General features: G+C 48.6%; 1 protein-coding gene across 1 annotated transcript in view; it reads right to left on the reverse strand.

The window, feature by feature from the left end:
• Positions 1 to 12,034: 12,034 nt before the first annotated feature.
• The window catches only part of LOC111141688 (BPI fold containing family A member 2), a 9,831-nt gene continuing 5,909 nt past the window's right edge, over positions 12,035 to 15,956 (reverse strand). Inside the window, exons 6-8 of the mRNA XM_022494444.1 lie at positions 14,078 to 14,159; positions 12,928 to 12,991; positions 12,035 to 12,075 (exon numbers count right to left, since the gene is read on the reverse strand). Coding sequence (XP_022350152.1) covers positions 12,035 to 12,075; positions 12,928 to 12,991; positions 14,078 to 14,159 — 187 coding nt within the window. The remainder of the gene's footprint in view (positions 12,076 to 12,927; positions 12,992 to 14,077; positions 14,160 to 15,956) is intronic.

Raw genomic sequence — 15,956 nt, forward strand, 5'->3', positions numbered from 1 at the left:
GTAGGGAGAGGGGCAGAGGTAAGGGAGAGGAAGGGGGAAAGATTCTCAAGCAGACTCCCTGCAGAGCCCGTTCTGAGGCTCTATCTCACCACCCTGAGATCATGACTTAGCTGAAAAAAAAGTCCAATGCTTAACCAACTGAACCATTGCAGTGCCCCTAAGTTCAAATTCTAGCTGCAGAGTTCTGGTTTTGGTCATGACAGATTTACCAGAACCAACCTTCCCATTAAAATCAACTATAAAAGATGAAAATATATCAAACAGTGGTTCAACGGTATCGATGAGAAACTATGCAGGTAGAATAGGAGAGCCTATGATTCTTAGGAAAGAGTACCTTTTAAGGTAAGCTCCACATTCACCCCAACTTCTGCCCAAGGTCGGTTCTATGATGGGGAAATAGAGTCCAAACAAAGGGATCAGTCTCACTGGGGCTAAGAAGGCAGAGTTGTATTGGGGGCTTTCAGAGTAGTTGGGACTTAAGGAACAGAATCCCACAGAAAGTGGTACCACAGGGAAAGAACTCTGAAATCAGTGTACAGACTTCCCTCAACTCACTGGACTTAAGCTCACCTGTGCAGTGTGAGACTTGGGATATTATGATTCATAATAAGAAATATGTATTTGGTTTTGCCCCATTTCTGGCACAGAGCTCCTAAAACCCTTGGAATTTCCTAAGTGATGAGAGAAGCGAAGGTATCTTTCATTATGTTAATGAGATAACTTTTGGAAAGCACCTAAGGATGGGGCTTAGTTTTCAGGGGAACCAACCAGGTGATTAGAGGTTTGGACCTTTCAGTCCCACCTCCCAATACCCCCCAGCCTCTGGGGAGAGGAAAGGGGCTGAAGATTGAGTTCAGTCACCAGTGGCCAATGGTTGAATGAGTCATGCCGATGTAATGCAGCCCCCATAAAAACCCAAAAGGAAGGGGGTCTAGGTTGGTGGACATGTGGAGATTCAGGGAAGGGATGCACCTAGAGAGTATGTAGAAACTCCACATTTATCCTCATTCCTTGTGCTATGCTTCTCTTTCTCCTGGCTATTCGTGAGTTGTATTCTTTTATAACAAACCAGTCATCTAGGAGGTAACATATTTCTCTGAGTTCCATGAGCCATTCTAGCAAGCTAATTAAACTCAAGTTGGAGGTTATGGGGACTTTTGACTTGTAGCTGGGTCAGTCAGAAACACAAGCAAGTCCACCACATGGACTTGAGCTTGGCATGTGAAGTGAGGACAATGTCTTGGAACAGAGCCCTTAAGCTGTGGTGCCATCTGATGCCATCTCTGGGTAGAGAGTGTCAGAATTGAGGGGAATTGTAGGACACTCAGCTAGTGTCAGAGAATTGCTTGGTTGTGTGTGGGGAAACCCACACACATTGTATTTGGTGTCAAAAATCATTAGACTCTGAGTCATTGGCAGAAAATAGCAGCTGAGAGTTAAAAAGCTGAGCAGAGATTTCAGCACGTCCCCTGTGTGGTGCTAGAGAGACACTGGTTTGAATTCAAGCCTTATTAAGATGGAGGGGCCTTGATAAACATCTTGGACTTTTAGTTAAGATCCAAAAGATGTAGGAGACGCCGTAGGAGAAATGGCATGTCCTAGAAATAAAGGCTTCTCCTGAAGAGTAAGAGCAAAATCAAAATAGTTTTACCCTCATAAAACATAAATCTAAGCCTCAGAAGAATCAAAGAAATCCACTTATATGCTATCTTTTGGCTGTCTTCCTTCCTCTTTGGAAAAAGATGGGACCATTCAGAGCCTCTGTGATTTTTATCATGTCTAGCATCCAGTGAAAAATTACAAGGCACACACACACACACACACACACACACACACACACACACACGGCAAATGAATTGAAATCCAAGAAATTAAAATATACAATATAACAGACCCACAGGTGATTCGATTATTCAAATATTGAGCAGACAGTAGGGCAAGCAGCCCAGAGAGGATAAGAAGGAGACCTGATACTTTCAGCATCTTGGGGCAGTACCTGTGGGGATCCCACGTAAGAAGAGTCAGTTTCAGGACCACTCTGACACCCTGGGTCTCTGTCAGTTGATTCTGGATGGGCTCTGGAATGAGGCAGACTTTATAAATGGTGAGTGGCCCCCTTGCTGGGGAGACGTGGCACTGGGTGATGGACAGCTGGGAAGCTGATGAGAAGCCCTCAATCTTACCACGTCCATCCAAAAACTCCAAAGCAAACATTCCTGCATAGAAGGCCTGGGGGATTAATGGGGTAGGGACTCATTTGGTCAATCGATGTGTCAATAACATATTTCAAACTGTACGTCATGAAACTCACCAAATGCAGAGGTGCAGAAAAGGTAGGGAGCATTGAGAGAGTCTGGAGACTGTTCATGACTCTCATCCATGGCCCTGTCCTGCAGGTTTCCTCACCTATACCATGAGTGAGGTAGACCCAGGGACTGTGAGGGATGAAGCCACCAGTCTGCTCTGAGTGGAGATGGGGAAATGCACACTGGCCTCAGTTGGGAGAGCCTTGGGTTCTGGCTCTACCTTTCCTTGCTGTTTGACACTGGACAGCTCCCATGTCCTTTCTAGGCCTCAGTTTCTCCATCTATCATAACAGTAGCTGGCATTGACAGACAATTTTAACAAATGCTTGTGGAATCCTCATAGCAGTCTTAGAATATAAAGACTATTATTAGTCTTTATATCCCATTAGTCTTTTTATCCCATTTTACAGGTGAGGAAACCAAGACTCAAGAGAAGAAAAGTTGCCCAAGGTCATAGAGCCAGTCTATAGTAGAGTCAGGATTTGAGCCCAAGCTTGTAACCTTGATACACATGCCAAATTCCTCTTTTTAGAGCAGAGCTGAGGCCTCCTTGTAAGGTGGGAGTCACAGTTCTCTGTTGCAATGGGAAGGCTTGTTCCTCAAGGCCCAAAGGACAGATAGGCTCCATCATTTGCTCCCAAAAGTGAGACCCCACTCAAGCTTTAATTTAAAAATGTATTTAAACATGTATTTCAGATTATTTGCATGATCTGTGTTTACAAGGGAGCATTTTAAAATACAGAAAGGCATAAAGAAAACAATATCTATTTAGAGATAACCTCTGCTATCACTTTGGTTCATTGTTCTCTAGTCTTCATTCTGTGTGCCTGGATATACACAGAGAGGTGGAGAACAGTCAGCCAGCTAACCTCTTCACAGCAGGCCTTCCTGAAGGAACAGCTGAACAGGATACTTTCCTGTCTGCCATACTAAGTCACCTAATCATTCTGGCAAAGATCAGACAGTTCCACAGTGTCCAAGCCATGGGGACCTTGTCATGCTGATCTCCCACCAACCATCCCTAATGCCACCTACTCGTTTCTTCCCTGGTATGCTCTGCCCCTCCTGCCACAGGATCTTTGTTCAAGTTGTTCCTATGGCCTGCCTGGAAAGCAGCAAACACTGCCTAAATCTGTGCTAAAAGAATGAATGAATGAAGGACCCATTCTTTGAGGCCTTGTTCTAATCTCACCCTTACCAAGAAGGTGTTACAGATTTCCCTGGTAGCAATTAGTCTCTGACTCCAAGGCTGGACATTTGTCCCCCTATTCAACCCCAGGACTGAGGATATCAGCTTCTGCATCTAATATGTCAGATTTAGGGGCTGTATCTAAGTTTTTCTGTCTCCCTAGGCCTCATACTACACACTTTGCACACATCATCTCATTTTGTCCTCCCCAAACCCTAGGAGGGGTTGATGCTCTAACACTCACATTACAGGAAAAGAGGCTATGCTTCCAGCCCCTGGAAGAGCCAAGATCCACACCCAGGAGGTAGACCCCAGAGCCAAGGTCTTAATCACAATTCAGTTTCATCTCATATGTTTTCTAGCCATGGACACATATTAGAGCCTGAAGGCCATTCTCATGTGGGTCATTAGAGAGCAGGGGGTCCCAGCAGATATTTTAGCGTGACCACCCGCTGAAACATCACTTTCTGCCTCCTTTTTGTAGAATGTGGGCAAGGAAGCCCAGGAGAGGAGGAAGAAAGGGCAGGCAGGGGTCAGATTCTAGGGGAAGCATAATGCCAGGCTTGGAGCCTCCACTCTGAAGGTTTGTTTGGTTTTTCGATTTTTTTTTTTAAAGATTTTATTTATTTTAGAGAGGGGGGAGGGGCAGAGGGAGAGGGAATCTCAAGCAGGCTCCCCATTGAGTGTGGAGCCCAATATGGGGCTTTGTCTTATCACCCTGAAATCATGACCTGAGCCAAAACCGAGGGTCGGTAGCCTAACTGACTGTGCCACCCAGGTGCCCTTGTTTGCTTTTTTTTTTTTTAAGATTTTATTTATTTATTTATTTGACAGACGGAGATGACAAGTAGGCAGAGAAGCAGGCAGAGAGAGAGGAGGAAGCAGACTCCCCGCTGAGCAGAGAGCCCGATGCGGGGCTTGATCCCAGGACCCTGGGATCATGACCCGAGCTGAAGGCAGAGGCTTTAACCCATTGAGCCACCCAGGTGCCCCTTGTTTGCTTTTTAATAGACTATTTTTCTGAGTAATTTTAGGTTCACAGCAAATTTGAGCAGAAAGTGCAGAGTTCTCATATACTTCCTGCCCCCTCCACACACAGCTTCCTGCATTGCCAGCAATCCCCCCGCCCCCGGAAGTGGGGCCTTTTGTTATAATGATGAGCCCACACCGACACATCATTATCACCCACCATCCACAGTTTACATCAGGGTTTGCGCCTGGTGTATATCCTATGGATCTGGACAAAAGTGCCCTGACATGCATCTACTATTACAGTATACAGAACAGTTTCATTGCCCTCAAAATTCTCTGTGCTCTGACAATTCATCCCTCCCTCCTTCTGAACCCCCGACAATACTGATTTTTTTAAACTGTTTCTATAGTTTTGCCTTTTCCAGAATGTCACATAGTTGAAATCACCCAGTGCGTAGCCTTCTCATAGATGAGGCTGCTTTAACTTAGTAATACAGATTTAAGGTTCCTCCATGTCTTTTCATGAGTTGCTAGCTCATCTTTTTAATGTTGCATCACATTCCACTGTCTGGTTGGGCCACAGCTTATTTATCCTACTGAAGGACATCTTGGTTCTTCCAAGTTTTGGCAGTTACGAATAAAGCTGCTCAAACCTCCACGTGCAGGTCTTTGTGTGGACATACATTTTCAATTCTTTTGGGTAGATACCAAGGAGTGTGATCACTGGATGGTGCAGTGAGACACTCTGGAAGCTTCGATCAGGGTTGTGAAATGCAGGTCCACAGGTGCCACTGTCAGCACATGTGCTCCCATTGGTCAGTTGAATGGGCAAGCGTTTGCAGAACAATAGGGACAAATGTGACTTTGCCAGCTGATCTTGGATATGAGCTAAGGCGAATCCCTTTGTTCCTTCTTCTGGAACCAAAGGTGAGGTCGTCCCTCTTCCAACAACACTCTCAAGTGGAGGAGGGTGGAATACAGGCTCCTGAGCCATCAGCGCTGGCCCCAGAGCCTAGTCTGGGGACCCAGGATAGCAAAGGCTCAGCATGAGTAAGCTGCAGGAGGGACTGCTCTAGCTGACCTTCTCTCATGGGCACCCCTTCCCTGGGAGCCACACTCTCTCCCTGGCCTCAGCCCGGCTCTCCACCCAACAGCTCTTATTCTGGGTGGGACCTGGACCAGCCATGGCCTTTGCCTCCTTTCAATTCACCTGACATTTCACTGGCCAGAGGAAACTTCTGGAAACTGATTGCCGAGGCTGTCTCCCTTGTCCAGAAACCTTCCATGGCTTCCTCGTACCTAGCCCAGCAGTTCTTGAAGTGTGGTCTGGGGGCCCCAAAGAAACTTCCAGGGGTTCTGCAAGGTCCCCAAAAATTCTAAATTAATATGAGTATGTTATTTGCCTCTTTGCTCTCATTTATGTCACAAGTGTAGAGAATTTTTTAGATACTCCATGACATGTGATATTACAACCAACTGAAGGCAGAGCAGATGTGAGGATCCAGCTGTCTTCTATTAAGCCAGTCATTATGGAGAATTTTAAAAAAGTGTAAAACAGAGCTATTCTTCCCAGTTACGATGTTTTTGGAACATAGAGTTATTTTTCATAAAAATATGTCATTTTGTTAAAATGCAATCAGTTTATTATTTTAAAAGAATTCAATGAATCTGTATTTAAAAATATATATATTAGTTCCTTTTGTGGCAAATATCGATGGGTAGAATCCATGTAGACAAAAGGTCTTTGAGGTCTTTGGGTTTTGAAGGCGTGTTAAGGGCAAAGAAATGTAACTCCTGGCTGAGAGGATCACTTCTAAACTGCCTCCAGCTTGGCATTCAAGACACTGCCCTCCATTTGACCTTCACACGTTTATGCTCCAGCAGCATCCAGGTGCTGTGGGTTCCCAGGTGATGCCAGGTTAATTCTCGCCTCCCAGCCTTTGCTCATGTGGTCGCTTCTGCCTGCTTGCAATGCCCTTGCCTCCCTTCTCTAATTTCAGCTCAATCAGCACCTGCTGTGGGAGGCCTTCTCTGAGGGCCCCTCACAGCACCCAGCTCCCCCCCAGGAAGGCTGTGTGCCTGAGTCCTGTCCTCTTCCCTCCCAGTGCCCCTGCCCCGGGCAAGGAGTTTTGCATGAGCCCCCTCAATGCTACTAAGCTGAGGGCAGGGTGGTGGTGGTGTAGTGGTTAGGGGCTGGGAAGGGGGTCCCTCTTTGGTCACCCCTGAACAGCCTAGTGCAGGGCCTGTCTTAGCTAGGTGCTCAACAACCTTCCTGCTTTCTGAAAATCCATTTTACTTATTGTACTAACATTAACACAGAAATGAGTCACCCCAACAAATGACATTTGTCAAATTGTCGCATCCTGGTCAGTTCCCCCACCCAGTTTCAGTTTTTTGCATCATTGTGATACCAGCTAAGCAACTCCTAAGAGCTGTATTTTCACTCAGCTGTGAAACACAGTATTTCCCCAAATTAAAAAAAAAGTTCAGAAAATAATCTATTGAAATGATACATCAACGGATTATCCTAATTTGGGACCTTTGGCTTTTCCAGTGTGATGTTTGTTCTACTCCCATTCAAAGAGCAAATATTTAAAATAAAAGTGTCCATCTGCTGGCAAATATATGGTGAAATGTATATACTCTTTCATCATAGTGTAAATAGAAAGATCCGGTTTAGTAAATTCTGTGATGTGTTCCTGGGGTCATAAGATATTCCAACGCATAAAGTAAATAATTCTGATCCTGAGATGTTATCCTCAAGAAATCGTGCAAACATTGGAAAGATCCAGCATTTATTTAACTGGATTAAGCCTTCAAAATTGTAGCCTGTGCTACAGTTTTGCACTCTAGTTTCTTTCTTTTTTTTTAGTGAGAGAAAGAGAGAGAGAGAGTGGGGGAGGAGCAAAGGGAGAGGAAGAGGGAGAATCTCAAGCAGGCTCCATGCCCAGTGTGGAGCCCCATGTGGGACTCGATCTCATCACCCTGAGATCATGATGGGGCTCAATCTCACGCCCGTGAGTTCAAGATCTGGGTCAAAATCAAGAGTCAGCCACTTAACCAGCTGAGCCCCCCAGGTGCCGCTGCACTCTAGTTTCTGGATTATTCAGGATCCAGTCAGGTTTTGCCTTTTTCTACCCACATATTCCCTGATGATAGTTGTTCCCTCACCTCCTCCAAATGTCCTTCTCTTTCCTGAAGCCTCCTTCATGTGGGTCACCATCTCCAGGAAGCCCTCATCCCTCTTTGAGGTCTGGGCTGAGTAGGCTAGGAGCCAGAGTTGGTTCCAGGGTGCCGGGCTGCCAGCAGGAGAATGCTGCCTCACTTCTCCACCCTGTCACCTTTCCCTTCCATTGACCACGTTAGTCACCAGTGGGGCTGTGTGGCCTCGGCCCCCGCCCCCCACCATGTTCTGGCTTCACTCACTTAGGAGCCCCACATTTGGTCCATAGCATTTATGTCCTCAAGGCCCAGGGATCTGGCCTTGGTCAACAGAAAACAATGACAAGTCTCCCATACCCCCAATCCTGGCTTGCTAGAATTTTCCTGTACACCTACCTACTCAGGTGTCCCAGAGATGGTGTCTGGTTATTGTGTAGAGAAAGAAGGGGTTCATTCATTCATTCACTCATTCATTCATTCAACATTTGTTAGTGCTTGTACTGTATCTGGTCCTTCTCTGGGCCCTGGAGCTGCTAAGGAGAGGGAGGTACTTGCCCTCAAGGAGCTTGCAGGCTCAAGGGGCAGACCGATGAGTAAGAAAGGTGAAAACCAGACTAGCCAGAGTTGACACTTTCTAAATGTTCTCTCCGTATTGGACAGTAATGGCAAGGTCGCTTGGGTAGGCCTACGTGTTGGGAAGCACAGGGTCTTTTTGGGAAACGAGGAGCAGCCTTTACTTAGCTGGGTGTTGACTGCTGAGCAAAATTTTAAGGCTGAGCAGGATTTAGCTAGAGAAGAAGGTACTGTGTCCTCAGTAGACTTAACAGCATGGACAAAGGCTACCACCCTAGCACAGGCTCAAGCTGGCTACTGCCCAAAGAAGCCCTGAATTTTGAGACCTCCTTTGTGTATTTTTTTGTGAGAGGTGGGTTTGTCACAAAATAGTGAGAAGGGAAAACTCACCATTCTTCCCTGGCTGGAAGGGAAGCCCCAGCCCCAGAGGAGGATGACTTGGATTAAATCCAGCTTTGCCTCGGACCAGCTGTGTGGCCCTGGGCAAGTCACTTCACACTTCTGAGCCTCAGTTGCTCTATCTTCCCCCATACACTGCATCACCCAGAAAAAAACAGAATTCAATGAGAGAATGTACATAAAGTTTTAATGCAAGGTTTCTCAACACTATTGACATTTTGGCCTGGATGCTTCTTTATTGTGAGAGGCTGTCCTGTGTATTGACTAATGACATCCCTGGCCTCTACCCATGAGATGCCAGTAACATCTCTCGCCCAGTCTGTGACAATTAAAATACCTCCAGACATTGCCAGTGTCCTGTGGGGGCAAAGTCACCTTAGGTTGAGAAGCAGGCGTCTAATACAGGGCCTGCTATGGAGTAGGGGCTCCATAAATGTTTATTTTCTTTCCCCTTCCAGTCTGGAGGGAGCATTAACTCTTGTCCTGTTGGAGCAGAAAGGGCCACTGTGCAAATAGGGAAATAGGCTCAGAGAAGAGAAGTTAGCAGCCTAATGTCACACAGCAGGTTACTGGCAGAATGAGGTAGAATAGAAATAAAGTAGCCTTGACAAAGAGACCCCAAAACACAATGGTTTAAATAAGCTAGCTCATTGCTTTATTGCCACAGGGCCCAGAGATAGGGGGTCAGGGGCTGTTGGAGCAGCTCTCCTGTCTTCAAAGCGGGGCTTCCCCCTCTAGATCTCAGGCAGTTGTTCCACTTTTTCTCATTTCTAAGAGAAGGTCAGGAGGGGACAGGAGGGAATGCTCCCTGTTTTTAAGGAAGCACAATGCCCAGGATCGGGCTTGAACTCACAACCCTGAGATCATGAGTCACAGGCTTTCTGAGTCACAGGCTCTATGGACTGAGCCAGTGAAGTGCCCCTTTCTTTAATTTGCTGCATCACTTCTGCTGATATGCCATTGGCCGGATCTTAGTCACGTGGCTACTGCAAGGGAAGCTGGGACATGTAGTCCCTGGCTGGGGGCCATATGCCCCGCTAAAACCTGGGGAAGGGAGAGAAAAATGGTCACTGTTGGGGATGCTGGTAGTCTGGCCATAAAGATGGGTGAAAACCCAAGATCTCCCAGGACCATGGTTCTTTCAACCACATCAGGGCTTTCATCAGTCAATCAACAAACACAGGGCGGTTATAACGGCAATTTCAGCATGTAGAGGGGACACTCATCTTGCACTCGCTAGCTGTCAGGGCCCAGTTACACACTTCCCACCCTCACAACAGCTCGGCAAGGGAGGTTTTTTTCTGCTGATTCCGTTTGACAGGTAAGAAAACCGAGATTCCCAGAGGCTAAGTAACTTGCCCAAGATTTCAGGGCTAGAAAGTGGCAGGGGCCCTGTGAAGCTCAGATGGGTCTGAACCCCCGGCCCTTGCCCTGTGTCCAGCAGCCCCTCAGCACAACCTGAACTGAGGTCTGCACAGGATTGCTCAGGAGAGCTGGTCTGCGGCCCCTCCAGGCCACCCCAAGGGTTCAAGTGTCCTCTGAGGTCACTTGACCCTGTGAGGCAGCTTTCTTCAGAGGGAAGGCCCTTGTGGAAGGGGTGGCAGGCTCCTCCCTGCAGCGCAAAGGGAGACTGGGGCCTGTGTGTAGGCAGAATAGCCTCAGGAGGTTCTCATCTGTCCTGGGCAGAAGACAGCAGTGCCTGTGGGGGACTGGGGAGGCAGCCAAAGTGCCTGGGCAGCAGCATGTAAGCTCTCTGAGCAATGGCTCTCATAGTCATGTGTTCAAATCCTGACTCTGCCACTTGCTCACTGTGTGACCTTGATGAGTCACTTTACCTTTGTGAGCCTTAGTTTCCTCATCTGTTAAATGGGGACAAGAATAGTGTCTCCTGGCATTCTTAGGAATTGGTGAGGTCGCATGTGCCAGCAAAGGCAGCTGTCCATGATGGTGGTGGTATTAGCATCCCAGAGTGATGCTGTCTTGACCACAGCCAGGCACAGCCTGGGGTGAGCTGAGTTCTAGGGTGTGGGTGGAGGGGTCTTGGCCAGAGAGAAGAGCTGGTCTCCATGGGATGGCTGAGCACCCTCTAGGTGCTTGGCTTTGCCAAGCAAGCAGGGACCTGTGCAGCCTGGCTGGTAGGTGCACAGGCTCTCAGGGCTGGTGGTAGGAGGCAGGTGAGCCACGGCTTTGAGAGACCATGGGTGTTCTCAGGTGCTGCTTGAATTGATCTCCCTTGCAGGGGAAATCTAGCCCTTCGGAGGGCATGGAGGGGCAGGCTGAGATATGGCTCAGGCCCCTGATCCTGTGTCACTCTGCCCTGCACTCCTGAGCCCACAGACCCAGTGTGCCCCATCCTCCATAAGGCCTCTTAGAAGTCTCTGGAGGGGAAGGGAGAAAGGCCCTGGGTGGGCTTACCCCAAATGTGACTGTCCCATTCTCACTGCCTGCCTGGCCCAGGGTAGGCTCTCACTAAATGCTTGCTGAGCTTGTGAATGGATGAAACAAGTCTGCCACTGCCACCAACTGGCTATGTGACCCTGGGTCAGTCTCACCCTCCCCTCTCTGTGCATCAGTGTCCCCATTTATAAAACAAGCTGAATAGTCCCAGAGGTCCCTTCCAGCTCCCACCCAGGTCTCTACCACCCTAGTTGCCCTCTCCCCCTTAATCCCAAAGGAGGGATAAAATGGGCCACACAGGAGGGTGCAGAAATGGTCTTTTATTGCAGGGGGTAGAGGGTGGTGAGAACAGAGGCTGCTGTCCCGACTGCAAGGAATCGTCTCTGGGAGGGTCCCTTCTGGCTGTGCTCAGGCTAGGGGTGGCAGCACCTTCCCAGATGGAGATGCTACAAGGGACACCATCGAGCCACTGGGCACCGATCTGGAACAAGACCACACCTATCAGACACTGCCACCCAAACTCCTTCCTACAATCCCCTGCAGAGTCTAAGGCCTTGAAGAGGGGGCTGGCATCTGTGGTTGGGGTTTGTCTCTGGCACCTAGCCCTAACCTCTCCTCCCCTTATTGTCCTCTCCTCTCACCTTAGGAATAATGCAGATGTGAAAAGACTGAGCATAGGCCAAGACTGGAGCTAGGGTTCAAGGCTTAGTGTAGGATTAGGATCATGGATCAGTCTGAGATCAAGGTCAGGGCTCAGTCTATGACTTGAGGTCATTGCTCAGTAAATCACTGAGGTCAAATCTCAGTCTGTGAGCAGGATCTAGGCTCAGTCTGGATATGTGAATAAGGCTCAGGATGCAGGGTATGACCAGGATCAGGGCTCAGGCTGGGGCCAGGGTCACAGCTCAATCTATAACTAAGATTAGGGTTCAGCCTACTGTTAAAAAAAGAAGAGGAGCCTCATCCTCTGTATGAGGCACAGAGCCACCCCTTACCTTCAGGTGGGCATCACCAGCAGTCCTCCCCATCTCCCTCTTCAGACATCGTTTTGCGGGTGGTTTTCCTTTTGAAATTTATCTGAAGGAATAAAATAGCAGACCTCAGTCTCCAATAGAAACCAGACTCCGATGGCTACTGCTCTCCAGTGGGTCAGTCTGACAGCCATGGGACCTCAGGCACGTCAGTCCACCACTCTGATCCTCAGTTTGTTCACCTGTAAAATGGGTATAATGACAGTAACCACCCCACAGGTTTGCTGGATCCAGTGGTATGGGGTATGCAAAGCACAGAGTGATTGCCCAAGGAACTGATTTCTGGCTGTTTCCGTAGAAGGGCCACCTCTGGGACCCTGACACCTTCACTTACCTCATTTCTATTGCTTCAGCGTTCCCAGCAACCCCAGCCTTGTCTAGAAACTCAAAGGCCAAAGAAAGCTCCCGCATGGCTGGAGGAGAACCCACAGCTTTTCATAAAGAGCGAAAGGGAAGGGCAGGTGTTTACTAGTATTGCCTACTGGATATTAGACTCTATGCTTTTTCTTTTCATCCACTCATCACCCTCCAGTGTTTATAATCTTGGGTTCACCCAGGAGGAATCTGAGGCTCAGAGAGGCAGAGCCACTTGAATAAGTCCCCACAGTTGCTAAATGGCAGAGTCAGGATTTGAACCCAGATCTGGCCCATCTTTGTTTCTCACATCTTTCTGCCAGGAAGGTTCTGTGGATTTAAAGAGGGATGATGGTAGAGAGTTCACAGAGGCCTACAGAACCCCCTCAATCCTGCCACACTCTCCCAACTCTCTCAGACTCTGGGTCTTCCTGCTTCTCCAGGAGTCCCTGACCATACCTGCTCTGGGGTGGGCCCAGGGTACACACCTGCCCTTGGAAGGCTGCAGAGAGAAAGCACCCCCGGTCCCCAGGCTGTAACTTACCAATGGCGTCCTGAACAAGAGGCGCATCCAGGGTGGAAAGTAAGGCATGGATCAGTGGGCACACCTGAGGGGGAGGGAGGGAGGGAGAGAGAGAGAGAGAGAAGGAGGGAGGGATGGGTAGGAGCAGGAGAACAGATCATTATCAGCTGGGGCCAAACTGTCAGCCACCCACCAAGATCTCAGAAACTTTGACCCTTAGGATTCTAGAACAATAGAAACCTAAAAGTCCCAAACAGGAGAACCATAGGATGCTAGAATTCTAAATCCTTAGAACATTGGAATCCTAGAACCCTGAGAATCTAGAGTGTTAACATCCCAGAACCCTATACTCTTAGAAACCTTGAACTTAGGAACCCTGGAATTTTAAGAAATCAGATTGGGTCCTGGGAACCATAGAGCAGAGAGTTTTTCACTCTGTGTCTGTACAGTTCCCTGAAGATGTCATTAAATGCCCATTCTGATTTGAGCAGGGCTGGGGGGCTGCGGGGTCAGTGGGGGGGGTGCTGAGAGCCTGCGTTTCTAACCAGCTTCCACATGAGGCCCCCCGGGCTGCTGGGCAGAGGACCGTATTTTGAGTCCTGAGGCTCCAGTCCAATGAGTGATGGAGCCACCTGGAGGATTTTTCTTTCCTAAACCCAGAATCCCAGCCTCCTTCCAGAAGGACTGACTCAGACTCTCTGGAACTTTGGGCACACAGTAAAAATGGTTTTGTGTGATGCATAGATGAAAATACCAGTTTTATAGGTCTGTTATGTTTTAAATTAATTATCTGAATGATATGCATTTCTAATTATGGTAGAGATAGTTTTCTTTTTAAAATATATATTTAAATAAGCTTGAGTAAAATTGTGTTGTCTAAAGGAGGACCACACTAGCTAAAAAGGCATATTAGGAGTAGCCTAATGGCTACTTGGTGAATGGCCCAAACTTGGGATCCAGTGATTTCAGCTAATGTCGGACCTCTGCTCGTTGTCTTTCCCTCTCCCCAGGCTGAGTAGAGGGGCACAGGTTCCAACTGACAGCCCAATGAGGAGTTTGCCCCCAGAAGAAAAGGCACCCAGAGAGTACAGTAGCTCCTGTGAATGGCACACCTGCCCCCCCCCCCAGGCCCCCAGGCATGGCTCTAGGCCCCAGGGAGTGGAGGACTCACATCCTTCTCTACCAGCTGGGACACGGTCTTTGTCAGGAGGCTGTTCATGGTGTTCACGGTCTTCCCAATCATAGCATTTTGGCTGGAAAAGAGTAGCAACTGATAAAACCGTGGGCAGAGTGGCCACACAGTGGGGGTGGGCGTGGGGGAGGGGGAGATGGCTGAGCGCCTGGAAATCAGGTAGACCCAGGAGTGCTGCAATGCCTTTCTAACCACAGCCTGAGCCTCTATTCAGGGGCTCCCCACTTCTGACCAGAGGCTCACCTCAACCTGTGAGAGTCTCATCACAGCCTTAAGATCCCACTCTTTGATTTCAACACATGTACAGATCACCACCTGCATGCCAGACGTTGACTACGCTGAGGACGTGGGGATAAGCAAAGCACAAATAACTCCTCAGCTTGTACCTGGACACCAAACAGGTCTTGCTAAGGCTGGTTCCTGCCCACCTTCAGCATTCAGCTTGACTGACACCTCCTTAGGGCAGCCCTCCCTGACTGCTTGCCTAAGGGAGGAATTTGTGTCAGACAGTCCCGTTACATGTACTGCTCTGCTTAGAGCTCATCGTGATCTGACATTTTCTTTGAGGGCTCTTTACTGATGGACTGGACACTCGTCTGTCTGCTTTACCCTCAGGACAATAAACTCCGGGAAAGCTGGGTCCTTGTCTGTTGTCACCAATAAATTCTCCAGAGCTCAGAGCCTATCTGGAACATAGCAGATGCTCAAACATTTTTGGCTGAAAGAAGGACTGAAGTAAACATAGAAGTAAATATAGAATGATGGGAGGCCTGGGTGGCTCAGTTGGGTAAGTGTCTGCCTTTGGCTCGAGTCATGATCCTGGGGTCCTGGGATGGAGTCCCACACTGGGCTGCCGGCTCAGCGGGGAGTCTGCTTCTCCCTCTCCCTCTGCTCCTCCCACCCCCACTCATTCTCTCTCTCTCTCAAATAAATAAATAAAATCTTTGGAAAAGTAGAATGACAGCTTGTGACAATTACTGTGGAGGCCAAGAGTAGATGATTTTGAGGGAGAAGAGGAAGAACCCTTTTTAGAACCTGAAGTTTGAGAAGTACGTGAAAGTGAAGGGAAAGGTGTTCCAGGAGGCCAGAAGAGCATGTGTACAGGTCTGGAGGTGGGGAGGAACTTGTCTGAGGTGAGCAAAGGCCAGTGTGTCTGCAGCAGAGTGAGCGAGGACTAGAGGGCAGTGGTAGGAGAGTTGAGCCTGGATGGCTGTGGAAGTGCTTGGGCTGAGCGATCTTGGGCCACAGAGTGGAAGACCATTACACAGATGCGGACACTGAGACCCAGAGCGGCAGGATGAAGTCCCTGGGGCTGCAGACAAGGCAGTATCCAGCAGGGCTCAGAGCTTCTGTTTACATTCCAGCCTTCCCCAATAACATCAGACAGGAGAGCCTTTCTTTGGTACAGGGGGTTGAGATCCCTTGATCAGATTCCTTGAGGGGGTAGGGTGGAGTGACCTCTGCTCATGGCTCTCAGGGCTGAGAGCCGAAAACCCAGCCTTGTTTCTCCCAAAACCAACCTGCCCCCGGTTTTGAATTCTAGACCATTCTCCAACAGCTGCCTCCGGGGTCACCCTGCCTCCCCACCACCCTCTTCCTCCACCAAACCTGCCCTTGCAAGCACACAGTTTAATAAGTAGATATGGAGGGGCGCCTGGGTGGCTCAGTGGGTTAAGCCTCTGCCTTTGGCTCAGGTCATGATCTCAGGGGCCCCATCAAGCCCGCACTGGGCTTTCTGCTCAGCAGGGAGCCTGCTTCCCCGCCCCCTCCACCCCCTTCCCCCGCCTGTTGCTCTGCCTACTTGTGATCTCTCTCTCTGTCAAATAAATAAAGAAAATCTTAAAAAAAAAAAAAAAAA

The sequence above is a fragment of the Enhydra lutris genome, unplaced genomic scaffold (genome assembly GCF_002288905.1).
Source record: "Enhydra lutris kenyoni isolate GAN:26980312 unplaced genomic scaffold, ASM228890v2 scaffoldscaffold6, whole genome shotgun sequence".
In the NCBI taxonomy this organism is placed as follows: domain Eukaryota; kingdom Metazoa; phylum Chordata; class Mammalia; order Carnivora; family Mustelidae; genus Enhydra; species Enhydra lutris.